Source organism: Bacillus rossius, chromosome 1 (assembly GCF_032445375.1).
Source record: "Bacillus rossius redtenbacheri isolate Brsri chromosome 1, Brsri_v3, whole genome shotgun sequence".
Classification (NCBI taxonomy): Eukaryota; Metazoa; Arthropoda; class Insecta; order Phasmatodea; family Bacillidae; genus Bacillus; species Bacillus rossius.
Window position 1 is genome coordinate 316619796 of NC_086330.1, and position 24177 is coordinate 316643972.

The window sequence follows — 24177 nt, forward strand, 5'->3', positions numbered from 1 at the left end:
AAATAACGAAGATGGCTGGTAGCCTAACTTAAGGGGCATCGGAGGTAACTTGTGCTCCGAAAGCAGCGCACTCCGTCGGAGCACAGGCGAAACAGACTCGGGGTTGGTTCAAAAAAGTCCCGCAAGAGGAACTTGCATAAGCCTGGCACTTATGGGGCTAGCTGGTTTGCAGTCTGTTGGGCTAAAAGGAAAATAGAGAGAGTTGTGGTGCCGGCCGCTAGAGGCCTCGCTACTCGCCAAACTTAAGTAAAGTAGTTGGCATCTTCGCCACAAGATGGCAAAGGCAGACCTTTCGCCGACGAGCGAGATGTCCTTGATTTCGGCTCGCCGAGTGCTCTCGGTGAAGTTCCTGAAAAAGATGGAGGAAGAGGAATCTGCTACCTCGTGAGAAATGTGTTAGGGCGGGCGCCGATACGTGCCCGACAGCCCTTGAACATTAGAATGGGGCATGTCTGGAGCTGCTAACCTAAGCTGAGCTCTGGGAAGAGGGTTACCCCAGGAGGACGCTGAGAAAAGCACTCTTGGTCACGAAGCCGGATAGGTACTTGTAGCGTTCGTAGCCTGAGGTGGAAAGGAAAATGATGTCTTATACTTAGTGGAAAAATCACACCAGGCTCTTGGTTGCGAAGCTGGGAAAACGTAGCAGGTCTCTAGTAGAATAGATAAACTATAGGCTAACAAAGCTTATATTAGGGGTTTTAGGTGAAAAATAAATTTACGCCAATCATTTCAAATTTGCAGCACACTGCCAAAATCCGCGATGATGCCCAAATATAGGACTTAGCCGCAGATTCGAGCAAGAGAGACTTCACCTATTAATGAGTCTGGACTTAGCACCAGTGGCAATGAGGAAGGAAATTACTGCCATTCGAGAGTGAGTGCTACAGCGTAGGAAGGTAATTTGCTCGATGACTGATTGACTCAACTCACCTTGCATGTTGGTACTTGTTGAGTAAGTAAGTTGCAAAACTCACTCATTGTATTTGGGTACAGTTATGTGGTCAGAATAGCACCTGGTACTTTAAAAGACTTGCCGATGATGTGACACTTTTTACTCACTGAGCGAGCAGTGAGAAAACAAATAAGCCAAGAGTGTTGGTGGAGAAAGGGGCTAAGTACATAAATGAAAGGGACAAGCCGGTGACATACCTATCTTTATGCAATTTAAAATTCATTGTTTCAGTTTACAATCAAAAGCCCATTGTGCAACAAAATAACAGCACAATGGTGGCACACACTATTATTAGTAACAAGATTTTATGGTTTTATTTTAATATAAATTTCATTTTTAAAACAGGAGATTTTGGTTTTATTTTTATTTTTAACATTGTCTTTATTCACAAAAATAGTGTACTATCTAACAAATATGAAACTAAAATTTTTCTTAGTAATTTCTTCACCAAAATAGTCTCATTTTAGACTGACACAGTCATGATGCTCTTATACAACAAAATCATTAGTAATGAAAAGAAGCATGTCTGGGACAGAACTACTCTGAAAAAATAACTGCAAATTTTAGTGTCTTTTTGGTACAAAATTATAGCAAAATAAATTACATCCGATAAAGTTACCATAATAAAATATTAAATCTTTGTATATGAGTAGGTTTGTCAAATTTCTGATTGTTTTCATATTATAAGTAAAATGTCGGTGCTAAATGGTTTATTAACTTGCATTTTGGTGTTACATAGACTACTGACACACTTTGCGGTGCTATTTTCTGTTTTATCACAGTTCCCCATGTTATCTTGACCCTAACTATTATAAATTATCTTTGATTAAGTTATATTTGATTCCAGCAATTTGCATTTAATCTTGCACAAGTTTGTTGCACATATGCATTATGAGATGAATCTGAGATTGTTAGGTAGGAGTAACAAAGGGGGTCAATTATTTTTATACTCTGTTGACAGTTCTCCAAGATGGCCCTGCGTCACACCAATTCGTCTGTCTACTGGCGAGAGGCTACACTCCCCGGCCAATGATTCAGTACGTAAACAAACTAAACTATTCACACGCACCATTCATATTAGCGTGCACTTAACTCACGACCAATTTATCCATCAGAACATGCCCTCCGCCCTCCAAACCATATGATTATACGGAAGTGTTTGGTGAATTTTAGGCATAGTCGGCTTGCAAGTGTACATCCGTGGGATTTTTGATGATACAAGCATGGGAGTAGTATCAATCTCTTAGTTATAACATGGAGAATCAGTATTTGGATGGTGGACAGTAGACACTAGTGGCAGATTAATCTTATACTCAAAAAACAAAATGGCAGCCACTCTGCTGTACACGGTATTGGTTTTTCATGTTTACCTCGTAAAATACAATATTTATGACAAAGTTTCTTCTTACAAAAAGTATTCAGTATTAGATTATACACAAAACGTGTTCTTAGGGTATTTTGTGTACGACTGACCTTTAACATACAAATTTAGCTTTTAAATGAATAATTCACTCAGATGCTAGAAATCTCCAGTATTACTCGCTTTCTGTAACTTTGTGCATGTTATGTATGCATTTAAAATTTGTATGCATTCAATATTAAGCTAATATAAAATATATTTTTTTTTACAGATAACTTGGAGAAGTAACCAGAAAAAAACGTAATAATGGATGCTGCATATCATTGTAGTTTGGCGAAGAAGAGGAAGACAATAAATAATCCTGGTTGTGTCCTCTGTACCTCATCATCGTCTGAAAAACTAGTATCTTATCCATCTAGTGATACTTACAAGAAACTTGTGAATTGCATAGCTGAAAGACAATTTTATGGTGATGAGCAACGCGAAAATCTAGTAAACCAGTTTGATGATGATTTTAGTGTTGATTCTATGAGAACACAAAAGATTGCATGGCATAGGTCGTATTATCAACGTATAGCCCATAAAAAGCATATTGGACTTTTAAGAAAGAAATACGAGGAAAGATTAAATGAGCCATTGCAAGAGGCATGTGCGTCAACCTCTGAAAGTTTTTCTATCAAATTAACAAGATCTCAAACTAAGAACTATATAAAAGAACAGTGTTTTTTTTTGTGACAAGCCAGGTTCTAGAAGACTTAAATTAAGAAAAGTGTCGACTAATACTGCTGGGAAAAACTTGTGCCATGCTGTTGAACTAAATAATGATGACATTTTACGAGTACGGCTTAGCGAAGCTGTAGACCCAAATGACGCTCATGCAATTGACGTGATGTACCACCCAAAATGCTGGGCAAAAAATGTCACTAACATCCTTCGACCGAAGAATACGAACACAAATCAACAGATTAAGGATGTTGCTTCAATGGCAGCATGTGTAGAGTTTATAAATATATTGGAGCAGGAAGTGTCTTCAGGAAAAATATTTGGAATGGATGTCCTGGAAGAAACGTATTTAAATATTTGTTCTTCAAACAATGTACAGCGTAATGCTATGACATGCAAACAACTTAAAGTTTTCATTGAAACAGAACTATCAGACAAAGACATTGAATTCTCTCGTCCAAACCAGGCTAACAAGCCGCAAAGAGTTTTAATGAAATGTACTAGAGACAAACATATTGCTGAAGCGGAAAGTTGTGGCGATGAAATGATGAGAGAATTGAATGTATTGCTTGAATCTGCAAGCATTATAAGAAAACACATTTTTAAAGCAAAATCATGGATATTTGATGGGGTTATTCCAGAAAGTTTCACAGAAATTGTTCCACAAGAAATTAAAATGTTCTTTAAATGGTGTATCGCAGGGAAAAATACCATTAATGAAAATAAAATAACAAAGAAAGAAGATGTACAGAGATGAGCAATCAATATGTCACAGACGCTCATGTCAAATTGTCTTTCTCGAAGACAAGTAGAAAACAAAACATCTTTAAGTTTCCATCACAGTCGATAACTACCTCTTCAGGTGGCTTGTGGCTTAACTATTCATAAAACAACACGAAGTCAGTCTTTGATCAAACTCATGTACGTATAACATTGGTTGCAGTATTGATTACTCAAGAGTCCTGAGAATTGAAACAGATATTGCAAGAAGTGTGGTTAATAGGATTATTAGCAATGATGGCGTATACATACCACCAGACTTGGTTACTGACAGGTTTATACATTGTGCTATGGACAATATTGACTTTTGTGAAAACACCATTGATGGAAGAAAGACATTTCATGGGACAGCTGTAACTGTTTACCAAGATGTAAAAGAGTCTGATCGGCATGCTCCAATATCATTGGCCTCATCAAATAATTTGCCATTACCAAATCTTGAAGATGCCTTACCAAAAATACTGTATTGTACAAAACCTACGAACTGGAAGACATGTTGTCCAGAACCAGTCGTTTCCAACATTGTCCAACAATATGGTGAATTACTTAAAAAAGCAATATGTTTTGACAGTGTTTGGTTCCTGTTACGAAGATCCATATTGAATGGTAATGATATATCTATATACTCTCCCACATGGATATGGTATAACAGCTATTTAGGAGATGTGAAATGTGTTTCCAGAGTTTCATTGCTGCCAGTAATTCCAGAGCCTCCAACCAATAGTTATGTTCAGTTAACAGTTATGAGGCAGCTTGAAAAACTAAACGAATATGTGAATAAAACGACAAAGTCGTTGTTACTGCTGACAAGGCAATTTATAAACCTTTAAAGCAGTTTGAAATGGCAAAAGAAGATTGCAAGGGCAAATGGATATTGAAGCCTGGAGAACTGCACATAATCATAGCTCAACTTAGAACAATTGGTGAGTTTGTATGTGTAAGTGGAATACCAGAGCTGTGGGTGGAATGTGATTTGTACTCCTCAGTGACTATGAAACAAATACTGGAGGGAAGACACGTAAGGAGAGCTATTGAAGCCCATTTAACAACTGCAACCACATTAAATATTCTTCTTCTAGAAGAATTTGACAAAGAACGACCGGGAAAAATTGCATTGTTACAGCCTCTACTGGATGAACTGGCAGTAAGTTTACAATCTCACAATGAAACCAATATTAAACAAAAACATGATGCGGTAATGTCTTTCATTAAAGAAAATAGGATACTTGAAGAAATTAAAAGATTTGTGAGTTCTAGGAAATCAGCGGAACCGGTCTTCAAGATGGCATGTTCATATATGGATATGGTACAGTCTATGTTGTGCTTTATCAGATCTGTTAGAACATCTGATTGGAATCTCAGCCTGGCTGCTCTTCATGACTTTCTGAAATATTTCTTTGCTCTAAATATACTAAATTATGCAAGGATGATTTCACTTTATCTTGCTGAGATGGATGGATTACAATCAACAGATCCAGATATATGGAAAAACTTCATAGAGGGAAAATGGGTTGTCAATCTTAATGTTGTACCCTTCTGTGCCCTAGGTGCAGATGGAGCTTTAGAGCACCAAAACTGTAAATTGAAAGTGTAAGGAGGACTGGTAGGTATAACACAAAATGAAAATGCCAGAAATAGTTTCTTCCTTGTAAATCCCGAACTGAACAGAATTTCAAATGAGACAGAAATTTTGCTTGGGATGAAAACTGGTGGACAGACAAAACACCACGGGCTTCTAGATACTGCCCAAAAACGCCAGGATCGCAATGAATTGAAACTCAAAGATGCATATATAAATTCTACCAACCCTTTTCAGTGTAAAAACCAACAACTTACCCACAGTCTTACTCAAAGAGTGTTCCCGGAAGATGTGCAAGATTTTGTAAGTAACATAGAAGAAGTGGGTCAAAAGTTAGAGGAATCTTTTATGGCAGAGCGTGCAAATAGCAACAAAACAGAATTTTGGCCTCCAATGAAGAAATATCCCACAAAAACTTGTAAAGCATCAGCGAAAAAGGTTAAAGTTGTCCTTAAAGACAAAATAGTATCTATGAAAACAGATATCTCACTTATGTCTATGCTATTGATAGCATCTCGAAGCAGAGATGATATTGACATAAAGTTCAATCTGAGCAACTACGAATTTTCACCCCTCCCAAAATCATTGTTTGCTTGTGATGGGAAAATGCATCATTGTTCCAACAAATCAAATCTTGCAGCGATTTTGGAGTCATTGCCCTCAAATGAAGAACAGATTTATAGAAGTTCACCACTATCACATCCAACAGAAGACTCACAAGGATCGGACAAAATCGCGGCTATAATTGATGGAATGGCTCTACTGCACACTTACAATAAGCCTAACACAGCAAAAACTTGTCACGATCTAGGAATGCACTTAAGCGAGTGGATTGGTAAAAAATTCAATGCCTATAATTCAGTGCATATTGTGTTTGACACGTATAAGGACAATTCATGCAGATACAAAAATCATACCTCATGGAGTATACGTATCACAACAAGGATACAGAACAACGCACATTTATTCGCCAGATACAGATGTTCTGGTTTTAGCCTTAAGGCGATTTCCTCAAATGACATTACAATTTGGAATTTTCCTTGGCCAGGGAATGAAAAGGTTTGTTGACATAGCCCCTATCCACAAGTCATTGGGATTACTCAAGTCTGCTGCTCTCCCTGGACTTCATACCTTATCAGGTTCTGATGCCACTGGGTCATTTGCCAATAAAGGGAAGCTTAAGTGGTGGAAAGCATTTAATTCCATTAACGATGACCTACTACAGGCCCTAGCAAAGCTTGGTACAACACCCACTCTTCCAGAAGACATAGATGAATGCAATGAATCAACTATAGAAAGTGATGAGATTTATAATGTAATTTTATTTGATAAACCTTGCTTTAGTAAAATGCAGTAGACATATGTTAGAGATTTGTGTAAACTTTGAAGTCTACTTATGTTTCAGATAATGTAATTAATTTGAAAAAGTTAGTATTTTTTCTTTAAAAGAAAAAAAAACACTGTGTACTTTTTGGAAAACAAAATCATAAATTATTCATTTAAAAGCCAAATTTCTGTGTTAATGGTCAGCCGTACACAAAATACCCTAAGAACATGTTTTGTGTATAATTTAATACTGAATATTTTTTGTAAGAAATCACTTTGTCATAAATATTGTATTTTATGAGCTAAACATGAAAAACCAATACCATGTACGGCCGAGTGGCTGTCATTTTGTTTTTTGTGTATAAGATTAATCTGCCACTAGTGTCTCCTGTCCACCATCCAAATACTGATTCTCCATGTTATAACGAAGAGATTATTACCACTCCCATGCTTGTATCATCAAAAATCCCACGGGACATAGTTTTTGTACATTTGCAAGCGCACTAACACCTCAGTTTACGGATTCACATTACACTAAAGCTCTGAGTGGCTGGGAAGTAGTTTGGTGGTTGTAAGTATAGTTTTTGAAGTTGGGTTATGCGAGATTTTGTGTTTGTAACCCAGTTGGCAGAGCACAGAAACACACAGTGAGGCGAGGAAAGAAGAGAAATCTTTGATAACAGTTCAATAAATAATTTAATCACAGCCATATAATCAAAAACTTGTTAAAGTGTTCTCATATCACAAAAAAATATATCTCTTAAAACAACAATAAAAAGTCAGTACTGGAACTAATACTTGAATTCATTTTCAATCATTGCTTTTGCCATGCCAGAAATAATTTGGTACATTTCTTTCGAGACAGCTTGCATTGATTCTTCCATGAAGTCATCACACAACCTAAACAAATAAAAAAAAATTATTACTGTGCCTTTTCAATATTGAAACATTTTAGAAAATATCTCAAAATCTTTTTGAGAATAACAACAAAAATGTTTTTGGTAGCACAAAACTGTAACAGTGAAATACTGAATGTAGACTTTACATTTTAACAATTTTGTTTATATTTACAAGATACCTGTTTTTGGAGGCTAGAATTTAATTGAAGTAGGTTCCAACTGTAGGCAAATATATTTAACAAAAACTTTTACATTAAAATACATATACACCACATTAAACAAATGTTATAGAAAAGGGATATGTAATATGTGATCAGTTCAATTAATCTTTGAGAAAATGATTTTTAGTATAAATGGAGCTCTATATACATTTTATGCACATAAAAATATCAGATTTTTCCAAAAGAAGCTTGGTTATCTAGATACTATACATTCTACATAATTAATAATTGTATTCTTATCTAAATTACATAGTAAAGTCCATAATTTTAAGAAAAGGCAGTATTTTAGTGAGAATTTCAACACTTCCGGTTTTCTTTCTATGGACACCATGCACTGCCAGCACTACAACACTGGACTAGCGCTTGCTTGCATTCCATAATGTGGTGAGTAGATATCTCCCACAACCTTTTGCCTGGTTTCTCACTCTCAAGTTTGAAGCTCTCTTAGGTTTTCATGCCAGGATGACTCTGCTAGTGCAGCATGGAAGTGGAAAAAACAACCAATCTTGAACCTGAGGACTGGACCCCGCTGGGAACTCAATCCAGGATATTTTTGACAATCCAACCATGAGTCCAGTTCACAAGTTTCATTGGACTTTGCAGAGTTACAAAAAATATTATTTTTTTTAATTTATGTGCTCCTAGCACCTGAAGTAACTACAGGGTAAAGTACAGTATTTAAAATTTACAGTTACAGAAATAAAGTGCTTCTTTCCCTGTTTTGCAGCATCCTTATTGATTTTCTACATTTTCTTGCAGCCTACTCAAGAAAATTTGTTATCACGAAATCAATCTTCTCTGGACTTGGGTGGAATGGCATGATAACTTTTCAGATATGATCTATTGAAAACTGAGTATTAAACATATAACAAGTCTACAGATTAAATAAACCAGCAGCTAGTAAAGTTGCAAATTTTCCTTTAAGATGAATAAAAATTTTGTGTTCAATGTATGTCTTTTTTTATCCTCAATTGTTATCTTCATGTTCTCAAAATTAATAGAACAGTCCCCTTCGATAAGATAATTTTAAAAATAATAGAAATGTAATTCTTTAATTTGTTTTTTAAAGATAAGAGTGCAGGTTTAATCATGTATATATATTAGTTTGTAGCATCTCCTTCAACCCAGCACACACAAGGATGAACTTCACATTTGCATGTATAATTACCCCCTTAATGCCAATCAAAGACTACCTGCTAACTATATACAGAATTAATTGTCTAATCTAAGTTGACCAGGAAAAACTATAATGATTGTTAGTATTGGGTTAATTACAAAGATGTATAATTCCAATCTCCATGTTTATGATTTGATTCTGATTTCATAAGATTCCATACTCTTTTAGATAATGCTGATCAAGTTCCTAATTTATGTTATTGGATATCTATAATACCTTTAATTTTTTACAAATGTAATTCAATGGATGTTTATTCATTTACAACGTCAAATAATAATAATAATAAACAGCACATAAAGACAAGGGCATTATAGTTTCAGTTACAGAGACCCCAAAATAAAATTAACTTGTGTGTTTCAATGTTGCTTTGGTTCAATAGTAAAACGAAATATTGTTTTTTACTAAAAAATACATTTAACACAATAAATGAAAGTAAATGTTAAATAAACGTGCTGTATTTTATGACAAAATTCAATCTAAAGTAACATGGAAGCTTGCTGTAACAACAAATGGAATTGTAAAATTTTATTGTAGGAATACTTGTAGTAAAATTATGTTGTAATGACACACTTGCTATTTAAAAATAATTGCTAAAAAGTATGACTAAGCAGTGTTTATTAAGTTAAGTGTAAGAACTTTCACTCACTACCAATTTTCAAATTTTAAAACATTATGATAATTATGGCAAATCAATTGGATGGATTCCTTATTAAACAAACAAGTCTCCTGTTAAATGTACTTGAATATCAGGTTAGTTAGAAAAAGTTCTGAATAATTGCAAAAGATATTGTTTTATCAGATGAAAATCCTTATTCATTGACTGTGATGGTTACTAGCAATTTTGAGGTAATGCTGGTAGGCTAGCTCTACTTGGTATGGCTGTTACATGCAAACACACTTGAAGAAATTTTCTGGGTGCTAAAAAAAAAGTAGTTACTGTCAATGATTGATTACTGAAATAAAGTCTTTTGGACACAAACTGATTTTAAATGTTTTTATTTTTTCTTTACGAAAAATCCACAACTCAAAATGCCAGCCATCTTCTGACAATGAAAGACATGTACGAGATGAAAAAGCAAACTGGTTGCACAAAACACCTTCACTGGCTCCAAATCACCAATTTACTGTTTGTTGGTAGCAAAATTTGAATAATACACACTGTTTATTAGTAAATCCTGTGGTTGCTAGCAACTTATGGTACACACCGAAGGACTACGTCCTCAGAACGATGACAACTTTAGTATATCCTTGTTGTTAGCTATTAGTAACAACTGTGGCCAAAAAGTCTATATTAAAGTTCAAAAAGATTTAAAAAGGTAAAATATAGGTGGTATAGTCCCGACCACAACCACAAAATTATCTGCCTTAACAATTTTTTTTGTTAACTTTTAGCCATGGATCAACACTCAACCCCTCGGTACCTCGATCAGACGCAAACTAACATGGTTGCTCGTCATCCTCAGGAAGGGGCAAGGGCGCTCATGTGACATAATTTCCAATAAAAAAAATTTAAAAAAAATACATATAGAAAAATCAACCCATCCCAGGAATAAAGCAGCAGCATCTTGACCAAATCACAAGTCTTTCCCACAAACAAGATATGTCTGGCTGTCTGTCTCTCTCACACTTATACCACTGATAAAACCATTGCATCAGTTTGATTGTTCTAGTACCCTCTAGAACAATTCTAATGTCCATGCATTATGAACCAAAGAAACATAATAGAAAAAACCAAATAATATGTGAAAGCACATAAAAAACATAAATAAGGATGCCAATAAACAGGTCAAAATAACTTTAAGCAGCTTATTCACCATTAGGCAAGCATATCATAAAACATGTTGCAAATGCACAAATACTTCTCAAAAGAAAAAACATATGTTATTTGCAGCCTACCAGAAAACCTAAGCAAGTATCGAATATGATCACAAAATGTAATAAATAGGGGAGGGCAGTAGCCTGGGTTGCTACAAATCAAACTTCAATTTCAAAAACATTAGATTCTGAATTCTTAGATAACATTAGAATCAATGGAATCAGCAATTCTATATTCAAAATAGACCCAACACTAATGTTCACAATAGTATGATGACGGTGACGCAGATATTTCTAACATATCACGTTCGACATATCTACGATATCAACGCAACAAAAATGGCAGATATGACTAACTTTCAGACTAGAAATATTTTATATTTCCACCATGTTGTGGGCGTGGCGTTACTGAAATGCAAGTCAGAATTTTGTTTTCGAAAGATGGTTAAACTAGTGCATTTGTAATTTATTATTATTATTATTATTATTATATTTTTAAGGTTTTGTTTTCTAAATTTATCTCCGAAATATGTTTACAAACAGTGATTTTTACAACTGAATGTTAAAATTGAATTAAATAATTTATCCTCTCAAACATATCTGTTAAAAAAAATTTAAAAAATGCGTGAAAGCATTTACGTCTGTCATATGGTTGGTGTATATAACAGCAAGAGACATTTTATAAATAATTATTTATTTTAGATTTTTGTGCAGGTAAAACTGAATTTTCACAATAAAGTGATATTTTGCTGATGCATCGCCATATTCACATCGCGCTGTTGCGTTGTAATAACAGCCACGGAATGCACACACAACTTGTAGAAAGATTCCGTTATATTCATCATCCATCTCAATCATCACTCACTCAGAACTAGCTTGGTTTGGCCACATACAATAAAACTCATTCAACATTTTAAAACACCTGTACAAAATGTGAGTCATCCAATGCCAGAGCAACCAGATTATTTTCACTAAAGGTTGGGAAGTTCAATGTTTGGCACACTAAAATGTTTCGCCACCATACAGAAATTATGTTATTTCTTGGGGACATCTGTCATTTGTTTGCTGTCATCACGTGCACAGATTTGAGAATTTAAGCTTACCCATTGCTGATAATATACTGTCCTTGCAAAGGTTGTTACAATTATCAAAACAGATCCTAATTTAAAAAAAAAAGCTGCAGCCCATATTTGTTTATTTACTACGCATTATAAATTTTAATAATCAATTTGCATTCCGCTGCATTCTTTCAATTAATTTGTAACAGTGCATTTAGACATGCTCAAAACAGTGTAGACATAATAATATAGGTTAGGGATTTCACTTAGCAGTCACACAATGGATATTTTGAGCACGTTAGATTGTCAAGGTTGAAGACCACAAAACTTGTACATTTATTCAATATTTAAATACCACATTTATAAAATTAAATATTGGCAGCACATTCACAGAAACATAATAAGAAGAAAACATTTTCGCTGATGTGGTAATGTATCACAATTTTTTGATTCATCTATTTCTATACGGCAAAGATGTCTCACAGACGAAAAACTGTGCGCCCAGTAGCCAAAATTTTCTCTTTGCCAAGCTAGCTCAAATGAAAATTGATTATTCCTATCTGCGAACAGAATATATCTTACAAGGGGACCACCAAGTATCGTACAAACGGATTTTAATGGGTCTTATATATATTGTGGAGGGAGGCCCCCAGAGCACTAAGCTAAAAGGGTTTTGTCCAATGCGCCTTGGTTTTCGCGAAAATAGCGGTTAAAGTTATATACGAACGTTTTAAACCAGTACATTTTCCGTCGCGCCAGGCGAGCCAGCCTAGCCTAGTTGGTAAGGCTCTTGCCTAGCAGCCGGCCGGTCAGGGTTCGCTTCCTGCTCATAGAAATTAATTTTTTGATTATTTTATAATTTTATAATAATTCTTATTTTAAAGCTAGCGACGATGTATTAAATTCGTACTAGAAGTGTATTAAAATCACATTGAATAGCATTAAATATAACAATGAGTGAATGATGTGTTATAATTCATTACTTCCTGACCATTTTTTTCCCCTTTAAAAGATTAGAATCCCATTACAGCATAAGAGCAATTATTAAAAGAAAGGTTGGGAACGACAAAATCAGGTAGCAATCGTTGCCCAAATATTATTGAAAAAATACATCACACAAAAATAAAATATTTTTTAACCATTTATTTCAGCGTTAAAATAAGAATTATTAAAAAAATTATAAAATAATCAAAAAATTAATTTCTATGAGCAGGAAGCAAACCCTGGCCGGCCGGCTGCTAGGCAAGAGCCTTACCAACTAGGCTAGGCTGGCTCGCCTGGCGCAACGGAAAATGTACCAGTCTAAAACGTTCGTATAAAACTTTAACCGCCATTTTCGCGAAAACTAAGGCGCATTGGACAAAAACCTTTTAGTTTAGTACTCTGGGGGCCTCTTTCCACAACATATATAAGACCTATTAAAATCCGTTTGTACCATACTTGGTGGTCCCCTTGTTAGCCGGACTCATGGCAAGCGCTCCTTCAAGGTTCCGAGGCTAGTGGTGTGCAATACCACCATGCCTCTGATAGGAGGAGGCTCGGTCAGGTCACATCAACTTTGGGAACCTAAACTGAGTGAGCTGTATGGCGCATGAAAACTTTAATTTACTGAAACATAGAATTTTAATATTAAAAACTAAAGTACAAAAAAAATATTTTGTACATACTTACTTTTCTACAGCAGTCCATGGAATGTTTATGTTCTTAAAAAGAATTTTCTTCTGGTGTTTCTTTTTGCTGACCTCAGCAATAGGAGTTATATTCAGGTATGTTTGTTGCTTCATGGCATCATGCAGACAGGAATCCTTCGCTGGATGTTTTGAACCTCTGCACACAGCAGGTCGTGAAACCTCTTCAAGCCGACGTTGTTCGTGTCTTCTCCTTGAAATTATGATCTCATGACTAGTTTCTCTGGTCTCCAATATTTTTTTCACAGAAGGCTCTTTAGATCTCGGTCTACATCTCACATCAGATGAAGGAACTTCTTCCTCTGCAGCATTCACATTTTTCGTCATAAATGACGGAGATGGGATCTCATTAAGCAGACATGCTTTCTGTTTTCTTGAAATTTCCTCTTTCTCAAGCACTTCTGATTTTACAGCTTTATTCACCAAATCATATACATTTGATTTCTTACACCTAAAACAAATGCAAAATTTTTGCTACATTAATTGTTACTATAATAATTATTCTTAAGATTCTTATAATTATGATACACACTGGCTGTGCGCTGTCTCACTTTATGGTCCTCCACAAGAACACAATCAAAGTTGAACAGACACATCTTACTGAGCTGGACAAGACTATTGATCCTAAAGCCTTTCTTCCCAACATCACCCATGCCTTTGTAAAAAAATCCTCATGCGGACAGAGTGCACAAAATAAATGGTAGAAAGATTCCGCTCCATTCACTGTCTCTCTCAATAATCTGTATGCTTGGAACTAACTTGGCTTGGCCACAGTAAATACAACTTGCTCAAAATTTTAAAACACGCTAGTAAAGTGGTGGGCCTGCAGTGCTGTAAGCTCTAAATCCCTCGGGACCCGATAACTGAACAGAAAGGAAGACCCCCAAAGTCAGAGCAAGTCCATTACACTATTGACAGACACACTGCTGGCTGTCCTCATCCCTTTTCCTCACTGCAAGCATGCTTTCAAGGTTCCAAGGCTAGTGGTGTGCAATGCCACCATGCCTCTGACTGGGATGGGAGGAGGCTGAGTCAGTAAACAACTTTTGGAAGAATTGACCATTGTGAGCTCAACTTAACTTAAGTGAGCTGTATGGTACATGAAAAACCATACTGTAGTGCAAAATTTCGTAACATTTTTGCATTGACAAATTTTTGTATTAAATAAGAACAGTAACATACTATGTATTGCCAAAAACACTGTTATCTACTTACTTTTCTACATTAGTTAATGAAGTTTTAACATTCTTATAGATAATTTTTTCCTTAAGGTGTTTTCTTGTTTTAGCATCAGTAACAGGTGTTCCGCTCCGGTGACACAGTTCCTCGTTTCTTGAAATTACTTCATTACAAAGTTCTTTGGCTTTCTTTCCTCCATTCATCAAATATTCATTTGATTTCTTACACCTAAAATAATTGCAAAATGTTTTCTTCATTAATTATTGATACAATATAATGAAGCATATTTTATTAGTAACTAGTCAATATCACATGTCAAACACAAATATAAGATTTGGATGTACTTACTTGTTCTTTTTTTTACCACAGATGTTATTGTCACCCATTGAATTTACATCAGGCTTTTGTTTGCTAGTCTCGGTCCTATATCTCTCATTCTCGCTCACAACTTGATGTCTGTTGTCTTCTTTTCTGGTACAAGAGCAGCTTCTACGAGGCCTTTTTTCGTCACTCAGATTTCTTGTATCTGAAAATCCCTTAAACAAAATTGAAATTATGTTTTATAATAAATAAGAATTTTAATTTACTAAATATATATTTTTAGTATATTATGAGTGGAAAGTATACTGGGTATTCAAATAGCTTGACACATACCCCATCTTGACATTAAACAATAAATAAAAATAAGAGGAAAAATGTCTAAATAAAATAATTTTGTGTTTGTATATTATTATATTATTAAAATATTAAATACAAAAATACAAAGCATTATTGTATCAAGTAAAAAGAAAATAATGGAAACTCCAATAGATGTATTAATGTATTAGCTTTTGATTAATTAAATTTACATGCTTTCATTACAATATTGTGACCGGACTCCGCCAGACATCCCACGTACTCCTATACATAAAACAATAAATAAGCTATAACATTGGGGGTTGATTAAGATGGTAGAGCTCCTGTACCCGAGACCAAGTCTTCTCCCCATACAGGGAGTGTAGGGTAAGATTTATGTACTGAAAAGAAACATTATTAATTCATTCAAGCACAGATTTTATTTACTAGGCCACATACTAGGATAACAATAATTAAACTCTGGAAAATGTTTAACAAATAAATTAATAACAAATAAGTTAACAAATAGATTCATGAATAAGTAACAATATGTTAAATTACTCTAGTGTACTCACTAAGCACGCTTTACTACGTAACATGGCTGCCCGCTAGCCATTAGCACCCACTCAGATTTATTGTGCTACAACCCAGCACATAACTACTCACAGCAACCAGCGTCAAAGAATAAAAGATAATACTAAAAGCTAAGTTACTTTAAACTACAACATTGAATTTAGAATCGGGACGGAGACCGCCCGGGAAAAGATTGTGGCGGACGAGCCATGGCTAACCACTTACCCTCTGACTTGAGACGGAGAAAAAATGTTTCAAACCGACGTGGACCCGGCTTCCAGCGAGGTCCCCAGGCAAAAATCCTAGGTCCCTCCCTGGAAGGAGGTTTTAACTACAAAACTAGGCCACTCCGAAAAACAGCAGCAGCGCAAAACAAAAAGCCGGGAGAGGTGCCCGACCCCCTCCACAAGGAAAAACAAAAAAGTGTCACGTTCACAGTCCCTGGATGTGCGAGCATACCTCCCCACTTCCCCTCTCCTCTCTTGTTCGAGCTGAGTCTCTAGAACCGGCCGATGGATGGCGACACTTGCCCGGCGCAGAGTCTCCGGGGCGCGTTCACAAAAGGGCAACGAAGCAAAAACGACAAACGGCAAAAAGAAACAGAACGAAACACTGGCGTAGCTTAGCGCGAAATTCAGGACGACGTGTGGCAACAACCCGTCGAGCCCTGGCCAGTAACCCGTAGGATTCGCCAACCTCGCAGTCCTGTAATACCCATCAAGCTCGCAAACTACGGACGTAGCAACCTATATTTTATCACCCGAGTGTCGCAAACACCCGGCCGTGCCTGGAAACGCGCACGTACACCAACACGTTAACCTGACGAGATACAAAAGTAAAATAAATTTAAGAAAAAAAAAGTAAAGAAATTTTCAGACCGTGACAATATTATATAATTCATTATATTGATTTTGTGCACTTAAGTAACACAATTTGTTACTTGATTGAATATTGAATGACTGAAGGAAAGTATAATACCTAACATGTAACATTAATATTTTCAACCTTTCTTTGAGGTGAAAATTAAATCAGCATAAAATTTTTAAAAATATTATTTTGTAATGGGTAGATGCCTGAAAAAATAGCATTTTTTGCTAATTTACACTACAGATGCTATTTTTTTTTGTTAATTTCCAACATAGTAGCGAGCCATCTTCAGGGTCGAATCTCGCCATACACTTGTTTCCATAATTTGAGATGCCAGACTAACATAACTTCCAGTATAAAACTTGTGCTGGAGAAAGACAATGATGTGCCTTTAAGTAGTGTCCATCGTAGTGTGTAATTATAAGGCAATTAAATACGCCATGAGAAATTTGCTTGTTCAACTTTAGTTGTATATTTTTGCAAACCCTGGAAAAGGGTCTAATAAGGGTCACTGTTCATAAAGACAAAACTATATTTCTTGTTATAAATGCAGGTCAACTTTGTTCTCAGGGTCATTCACTATGAACTACCAACGCTTCAGAAATCCCCAACAGAAATTTGTGGTTTAGTTGCAGCATGGTTAATATGTATGTCAATCCATGTTCATTTACAATTGTGTAGTAAATGCATTGAAAAGACCCACTGTTACTGTTGACTTCAACCATCTGTATCCCTTAAAGTTCGATGTTATAAATTCATAACAACAATTTAATTCACTTCAGTATACAGTATCTAGTACATTATCAAGGTTAAGCCAGTAAAATATTTGGAGTAGAAAATGTAAGCTCTAGAAGTCTATGCTAAGATGTGTTGCATGTGTATATAATATAGAGCCATTCCACCTCAATCCAGGCAGTTAACAAGAAAATGTGTCATGTCACCATCACGGATTTACTTTAAATAATTACAGCAGTTACAACCAGTGGAGACAAGAAATGTGCTAAAAGTGTAATATAGATGGATTAGCAAGTGGGTTTTCCGAGGTTGGCGAGACTGAGTATGGGAAGATGGCGGACAAGCGCAGTACATAACATTGGCGAAAAGGTCGTTTTTTTTAATAAGTTAGCGGTTTCTCCGAAGAATGGCTTCGTTTGGACGTATGAACGAGTTAGCGGAACTTTCAGATACTATAGGGACGTATTTGAAGAGGTTACGGCACTACTTTGATGCAAATTCAGTGCCAGAGAGGAAACAGGCGGTGTTGTTGTCTGTGATCAGGCAGACGACGTTCAGGGTTTTGTGTGATTTGGTGTCTCCAAGTGAACCGGGGGATAAGTCGTTTGTAGCTCTAGAAGAAATATTGAAAACTCATTATAGCCCAAAGACACTCGTGATTGCAGAACGGTTCAAATTCCATGGGCATGTTCAAAAAGGAAATGAATCAATATCCGAGTTCTTTAGCCATTAAGCACTTAGCACAAACATGCAATTTTGGCGCGTTTTTGCCGGAGGCTTTGCGGGACCAATTTGTTAGCGGCCTGCTCAGTTCAAATATCCAACAAAAGTTAATTGAAGCGGAATACATGTTGGACCAGGCCTATGCATTGGCAACGACATTAGAGCAAGCGGAAAAACAACAGCAACTGTTCCATGTTCCTCAAAGTCACAATAACAATTCCGGGCCTCAGGCATCGTCGGAAAAAGTGTATAAAGTGCGGGAGCAACCAAAACATCAGCCGGGGATGGGAGCATTTGGAACTAGTGTTGGTCAACGGGAATGCTATCGGTGTGGTAGTAGGGAGCATATAGCGGTAACGTGCCCATACTCACAATACAAGTGCCACACCTGTTCAAAGGTAGGACATTTGGCTAAGAAATGTCGCAAGCAGAAGGTGGCAGCAGTGTGTGGGGTGGCAAAACAAGACTCAAGGGTACACGTTGAGGGGAACAGAGGGGGTGATGGCCATAGCAATGAAGTGGTGGAGTTGTTTAACATACAGCACCTGGAGGGGGTGGCTTCAGTGGGGTACCAGGTACTGGTTAGGGTGGAAGGTAAACCACTGGTGATGCAAGTGGATACCGGATCAGCAGTAACGTTGGTGTCAAATGAAACATACTTAGCAAACTGGCCAAACTTGTAGTTAAGTAAACCGAAGGTCAAGCTGCGGACATATTTTGGGGATGACCTACCAGTGAAAGGGGGGGGGGGGGGGGCTCAAGTGGAAGTTGAATATAAGGAAAAGTGGAGCCGACTTCAGCTATTAGTGGTGGATTCGGGTCAACAGCGGCTTCTATCACTATTGGGAAGGGATTGGCTCGTTCATATTCAGTTGGACTGGAACAGTATTTGTGCAGTGAGTGTTAGCTAGAGACATCTGGAGCGGGTACAGGAGGAAGTGCTAGAAGGATGCTGGATAAGTATGCGGGAATATTTAGTGGGGCGTTTGGAGAAATAAAAAATTTTGTGGCTAATTTTACACTCAAGGAGGGGGCCTCACCAGTTTTCCTCAAGGCAAGGACTGTACCATTTGCACTTCGAGACAAGGTGGACAAGGAGCTGCAGAATTTGGAGAAACAGCACATATTGGACAAAGTGGAATACAGCAACTGGGCGAGCCCACTGGTCGTTGTCCCAAAGGTCAACGGCGAGGTAAGAGTTTGTGCAGATTTTAAGGGGACGGTGAACCCTAGAATTGAACTAACACGCCAGCCACTCCCAGGCATTAATGATGTGTTTGCATACGTAGCTAATGGTAGGGTGTTTAGTGTACTGGATCTGTCTAATGCATACCAGCAGTTGGTCGTGGGGAAGGAATCACAGGAATTGGTGACAGTAAATACCCATAGGGGCCTGTATAGATATCGTAGGATACAGTTCGGCTTGTCGAGTGCTCCTGGTATATTTCAAGCGGTGAAAGAGCAAATGTTACAGGGTATTCCAGGAGTGGTGGCGTATCTCGATGACATTCTGACTACGGGGGGTTCAGTGGAGGAGGGGTTGGAGCGACTAGAAGCAGTGTTGGCGAGGTTGCAAGAACAGGGTGTACAGGTTAGGAAACAAAAATACCATTTCTTGAAGGAAGAAGTAAATTTTTGGGGTATGTTATAAGTAGGGAAGGTATTCGGCCGGCGGACGATCTACAAGAGGCAATTCAAAAGGCACCGGTACCTACCACGGTGACACAGTTGAAGGCGTATTTAGGCTTAATCAATTTCTATGCCAGATTTGTTCAGGGAATGTCAGGCAAGCTGAAACCGCTGTACAACTTATTGGCAGAAGTAGCAGCATGGACATGGGATGCCAACTGTCAACAAATTTTTGAGGAAAGTAAGGAATGGATACTTCAGGCTCCAGTGTTAGTGCCCTTTGACTCACAGAAACCACTAATTGTAGCTAGTGATGCCTCACAATATGGAGTGGGGGCAGTGTTAACGCACAGGATGCCAGATGGCACAGAGTGGCCCATTTGCTTTGCATCTAAAACCCTGTCCAAGGCAGAGCAGGGTTATTGCCAATTGCAGAAGGAGGTGTTGAGCATCATCTTTGCAGTACAGAAGTTCCACAAATACTTATATGGTCACCATTTCACACTGTATACGGATCATCGCCCGTTGACAACGATTTTTGGACCAAAGAAGGCAGTTTCATCTTTGGCCGCAGCCCGGTTACAGAGGTGGGCTCTTCACCTGACGACCTATAACTATTCAATAGAATACAAAAAAGGAGAAGACATGGGTAATACGGACGCTTTGTCAAGGTTACCACTGGCCTACGAGCAGTCAGTGGAGCAAACAGTTTTCCTGGTGCAACGGGACATCCCAATCAAAGCGGAGGAGATTGCGAAGGAAACGGAAAAGGAAGAAGTCTTGAAAAAGGGTAAAAAACTATACCATGTATGGATGGCCACAGCATAATGGGGTGGCAAGTATGAAACCTTATGTCACCAGAAGAGATGAGTTAGCGATAGAAGATAATTGTATTATGTGGGCGGACAGGGTTGTGGTTCCACAAGTATTGAGAGAAACAGTGTTGCAGATGTTGCACGAGGGTCATCCGGGAGTAGTGCGGATGAAGATGCTGGCTAGGAGTTATGTTTGGTGGCCAGGTATGGATAACGAGATTGAGGATACGGTAACGAAATTCACAGCCTGCCAACTAACTAGGCATAGCATACCACAAAAGTCTTGGATGCCGTGGCCGGAAGCTTGTTGAGTGGGGGAACGAGTGCATGTGAACTTTGCTGAAAGGGAGGGAAAAAGGTTGTTGATCTTGGTTGATGCCTATTCTAAGTGGGTGGAAGTATGGCCAATGCAAAGCACGGTGGCAGAGAAAACGATTGAAAAGTTGTGAACGGCTTTTGCAGCATATGGCTTGCCGGAAAGCCTGATGGCGGATAATGGGCCTCAGTTACGCTCGGAGAAATTTCAGCAGTTTTGCAAGACAAATGCCATCAACCTGCAGTTGACACCACCGTTCCACCCCCAATCCAATGGAGCAGCGGAGAAAACAGTGCAGTCATTAAAAACAGCCCTTCTGAAGCAAGCAATGGAGAATGGTCTAACGGGAGGGACACTCTACCTGCAGCATACATTGGATAAGTGGTTATTTGCATATCGCAACACACCTCACACCACAACGAGGAAGACCCCACTGGAAATGTTCTTAAAAAGGAAGCCTCGTACACAATTGTTGTTGATGAAACCAAACTTGCCGGAATATCATAAAAAGCCAAGTAGGCCAAGAGGAGGGCCAGGACTCAGGTTTAGTTTACATGATCAGGTGTGGGTAAAGTGCGTCAGAGGAGAACAGACTCGGTGGATACTGGGAAGGATTGTAGAGGTGGTGAGCATGGTTACATATAGAGTCAAAGTAGGGGAAATAATAAGATTTTGGCATCAGGATCACTTAAGGAGGAGTCATTTGCAAGAGGAGATACAATTCCGGAGCTGGAAAGGGCAGCAGGGGCAGTGAGTGGTACCGGACCGAGGAAAATCCAGGGGGAGGAGACATTGGAAGTGGGGGCAGCATCCTCCGCCAGGGGGACCAACGACAATGAGATCAGCAGCAGCAGAAGGAGCAGTGGAGAACCGGATAGAAGAAGGACAAAGCGAAGCTCCGAGCACAGTAGAAGATAGTGAAGGGGAAGAGTTTAGGGGCTTCGGTGAAGAAATGGCAGTTTTACCCACCCTGAAATTGTTGGCACAAAGGTGCAGTGGGAGGGTGAGGCACCCCACTAAGCAGTGGCAACAATGGTAGGGGAGGTGCTGAAGTGAGCAGAAGTGATAAACAGTGCGTTTGGGGGGGGGGGGGGGGGGGAACTAATTAGTAGAGAGTAGTGTAGTATAGATGGATTAGCGAGTGGGTTTTCCAAGGTTGGAGAGACTGAGTCTGGGAAGATGGCAGACAAGCGCAGTACACAACAAAAAGGATTTCGGATTTCGCCCCAAAAATTTTTTTTACCTATGTTATAGCCTTTTAAAGTTGGTTCAAAATCAAAAAAGGTGGGATAAAAGCATGTTTTTCAAATGAGTGGCATTTCAAAACTATGTAACGGATTTCATCAATTTTTTTTATTTTGTAGCTATTACATTGAACTACAGAACGGTATAGTTCCAATCAGCCCCATGACATTATCTTTAAGGAAAGAAATCTCCAAACTTTGACAAAACCTTTAAATGTTTTTAGATTTTCAAAAATTTTTTTTACAAAATGTAATTCTGGCAATATGTATACCTATTACAGTAGTTTTACAGAAAAAATTGTTTTTAATTCTATGATACACAAAATATTTAACATTTAACTTTAAATTTTGCAAAATTTGACAAAGGGGCCATTATTGACTGACAATTATTACTCTAAAACCCCAATTCTTAAAAATCTGAAACATTCGTCAGTGTGTAGTTCTAACCTTTGTTAACAGCATGCTCTTTGTTGGATAGTGTGTTTTGCCTGTAACCATTTCTAGAAGTTTTTGAAAATGTAATTTTATTACATTTTCTAAGGTCTGCACGTCTCTAAATATGAGATGTAATTCGTAAATTGGGTAAACCTTGGGAATTACAAAAGGAGAGTCTGTGTATACATTATGTACATAATATGTACATATAATAGATATACACACACATATAATACATATGCTGCACTTTAACTTGCATGAAAACCGAAAGTTCAAAGTAAAATGAAACCAACATATGTACCTATATCTAATTAATAAAATGTAGACTGCTTACCCTTCCTCAGCTATATGTAACGTATATTGATAAACTTACTAAAATATTTTTTGACTGATTAAAGACAGTAGAGCTGATGGATCTTCATCAACTCAGCTTTTTCGAAAGTGTGGAGTCTTGCTGATTGTCCAAGTGGAGTAGGATTGCTTACTGCTAACAAAACGTTTTGTAGTGGCACCGGACATTCGTCCTTCTTCTTTTCAGATTCCTGTGGCCACTGAAACCCTTCAGCTGGACCATGGGGATGCATAAAAGACACAGTGATGTAGTTTAACTCTTTAGATATACCAATGATCTGTCCCATCCACCAAGTCTGATTGTAAACACAAGCAACGAACCGGCCTACTTGGAAATCATTTATTCAATAATGTATTTTAATCTGGTTGGATTGTAAAACTATTTATATTTTATTTTAAATTGTGCTTCCCATGTATGTCTCATATTTAATCAGCCAGTAATGTTTTGATTGTATTCCAACAACTGGTTTTATAGTAGCCCATTCTTTTTCCTTACATGACCTATACGTTTGAATTGTTTTACTGTCAAGAGCCAATAGTTATCTTTGGTACAAGATTCCCTACTTCAGCAACAAATGAAGCAGTAGAATCTCTAATGGCATTAATACACACTGCCCGAAGATTGAACTTAGTTGCAAAATGTTTACACAAACCGCCTATTGCATCACATGCACTTTTGCCATGCCCTGTAACAGAAAAAATACATTTTTTTCAACAGTTTGAGTATTTTTAGATAGTTCATACAGTTGAAACCTATTTTTGAAATGTCCAGCCGCCCCATCTATAATGTACACTACTAAACTCAAAAGTTGACAAAATTTTGAAATTTCCAGTTTTATAATCTCTAATGAACACAGAACGTGAGCAGTCGTGAACTGCATCATCAAATACTACAACAAAACTTTTTTTTTCTGCACAAAAGTATGCAACACAGGTAAACAGTGAAAGCTGGTCAGTTTGCCAGTGGTAAGTTTTGATTTCATCAGGCAATACAACCGACCAGTTCTCAGCACAATCAAAATGTAAAACAAGAGCATTATTTTGTTGGACAGAACTTCTTGCTTCAGCTATTCCTTCCGTTTGTATTTTCCTAATGTAACTGTGAGGAATAGCTTTC

At 37.5% G+C, this 24177-nt stretch overlaps 2 protein-coding genes across 3 annotated transcripts in view; one reads left to right on the top strand and one right to left on the bottom strand.

Moving 5' to 3' along the window:
- Nucleotides 1–1878: 1878 nt before the first annotated feature.
- On the top strand, nt 1879–10000 carry LOC134527938 (uncharacterized). Its single transcript, XM_063360983.1, has 2 exons — nt 1879–1989; nt 2584–10000. Exon 2 carries the CDS (start codon nt 5515–5517, stop codon nt 6460–6462), a length of 948 nt encoding a protein of 315 aa, XP_063217053.1. The 5' UTR covers nt 1879–1989; nt 2584–5514; the 3' UTR covers nt 6463–10000.
- LOC134527937 (uncharacterized) overlaps nt 7401–24177 on the bottom strand; it is a 39522-nt gene continuing 22745 nt past the window's right edge. For both annotated transcript variants that reach the window (XM_063360981.1, XM_063360982.1), the window contains 4 exons: nt 15106–15293; nt 14794–14985; nt 13562–14029; nt 7401–7620 (listed from right to left, as the gene is read on the bottom strand). In XM_063360981.1, the coding sequence (XP_063217051.1) occupies nt 7512–7620; nt 13562–14029; nt 14794–14985; nt 15106–15293 (957 nt within the window). In that variant the 3' untranslated portion in view covers nt 7401–7511. The remainder of the gene's footprint in view (nt 7621–13561; nt 14030–14793; nt 14986–15105; nt 15294–24177) is intronic.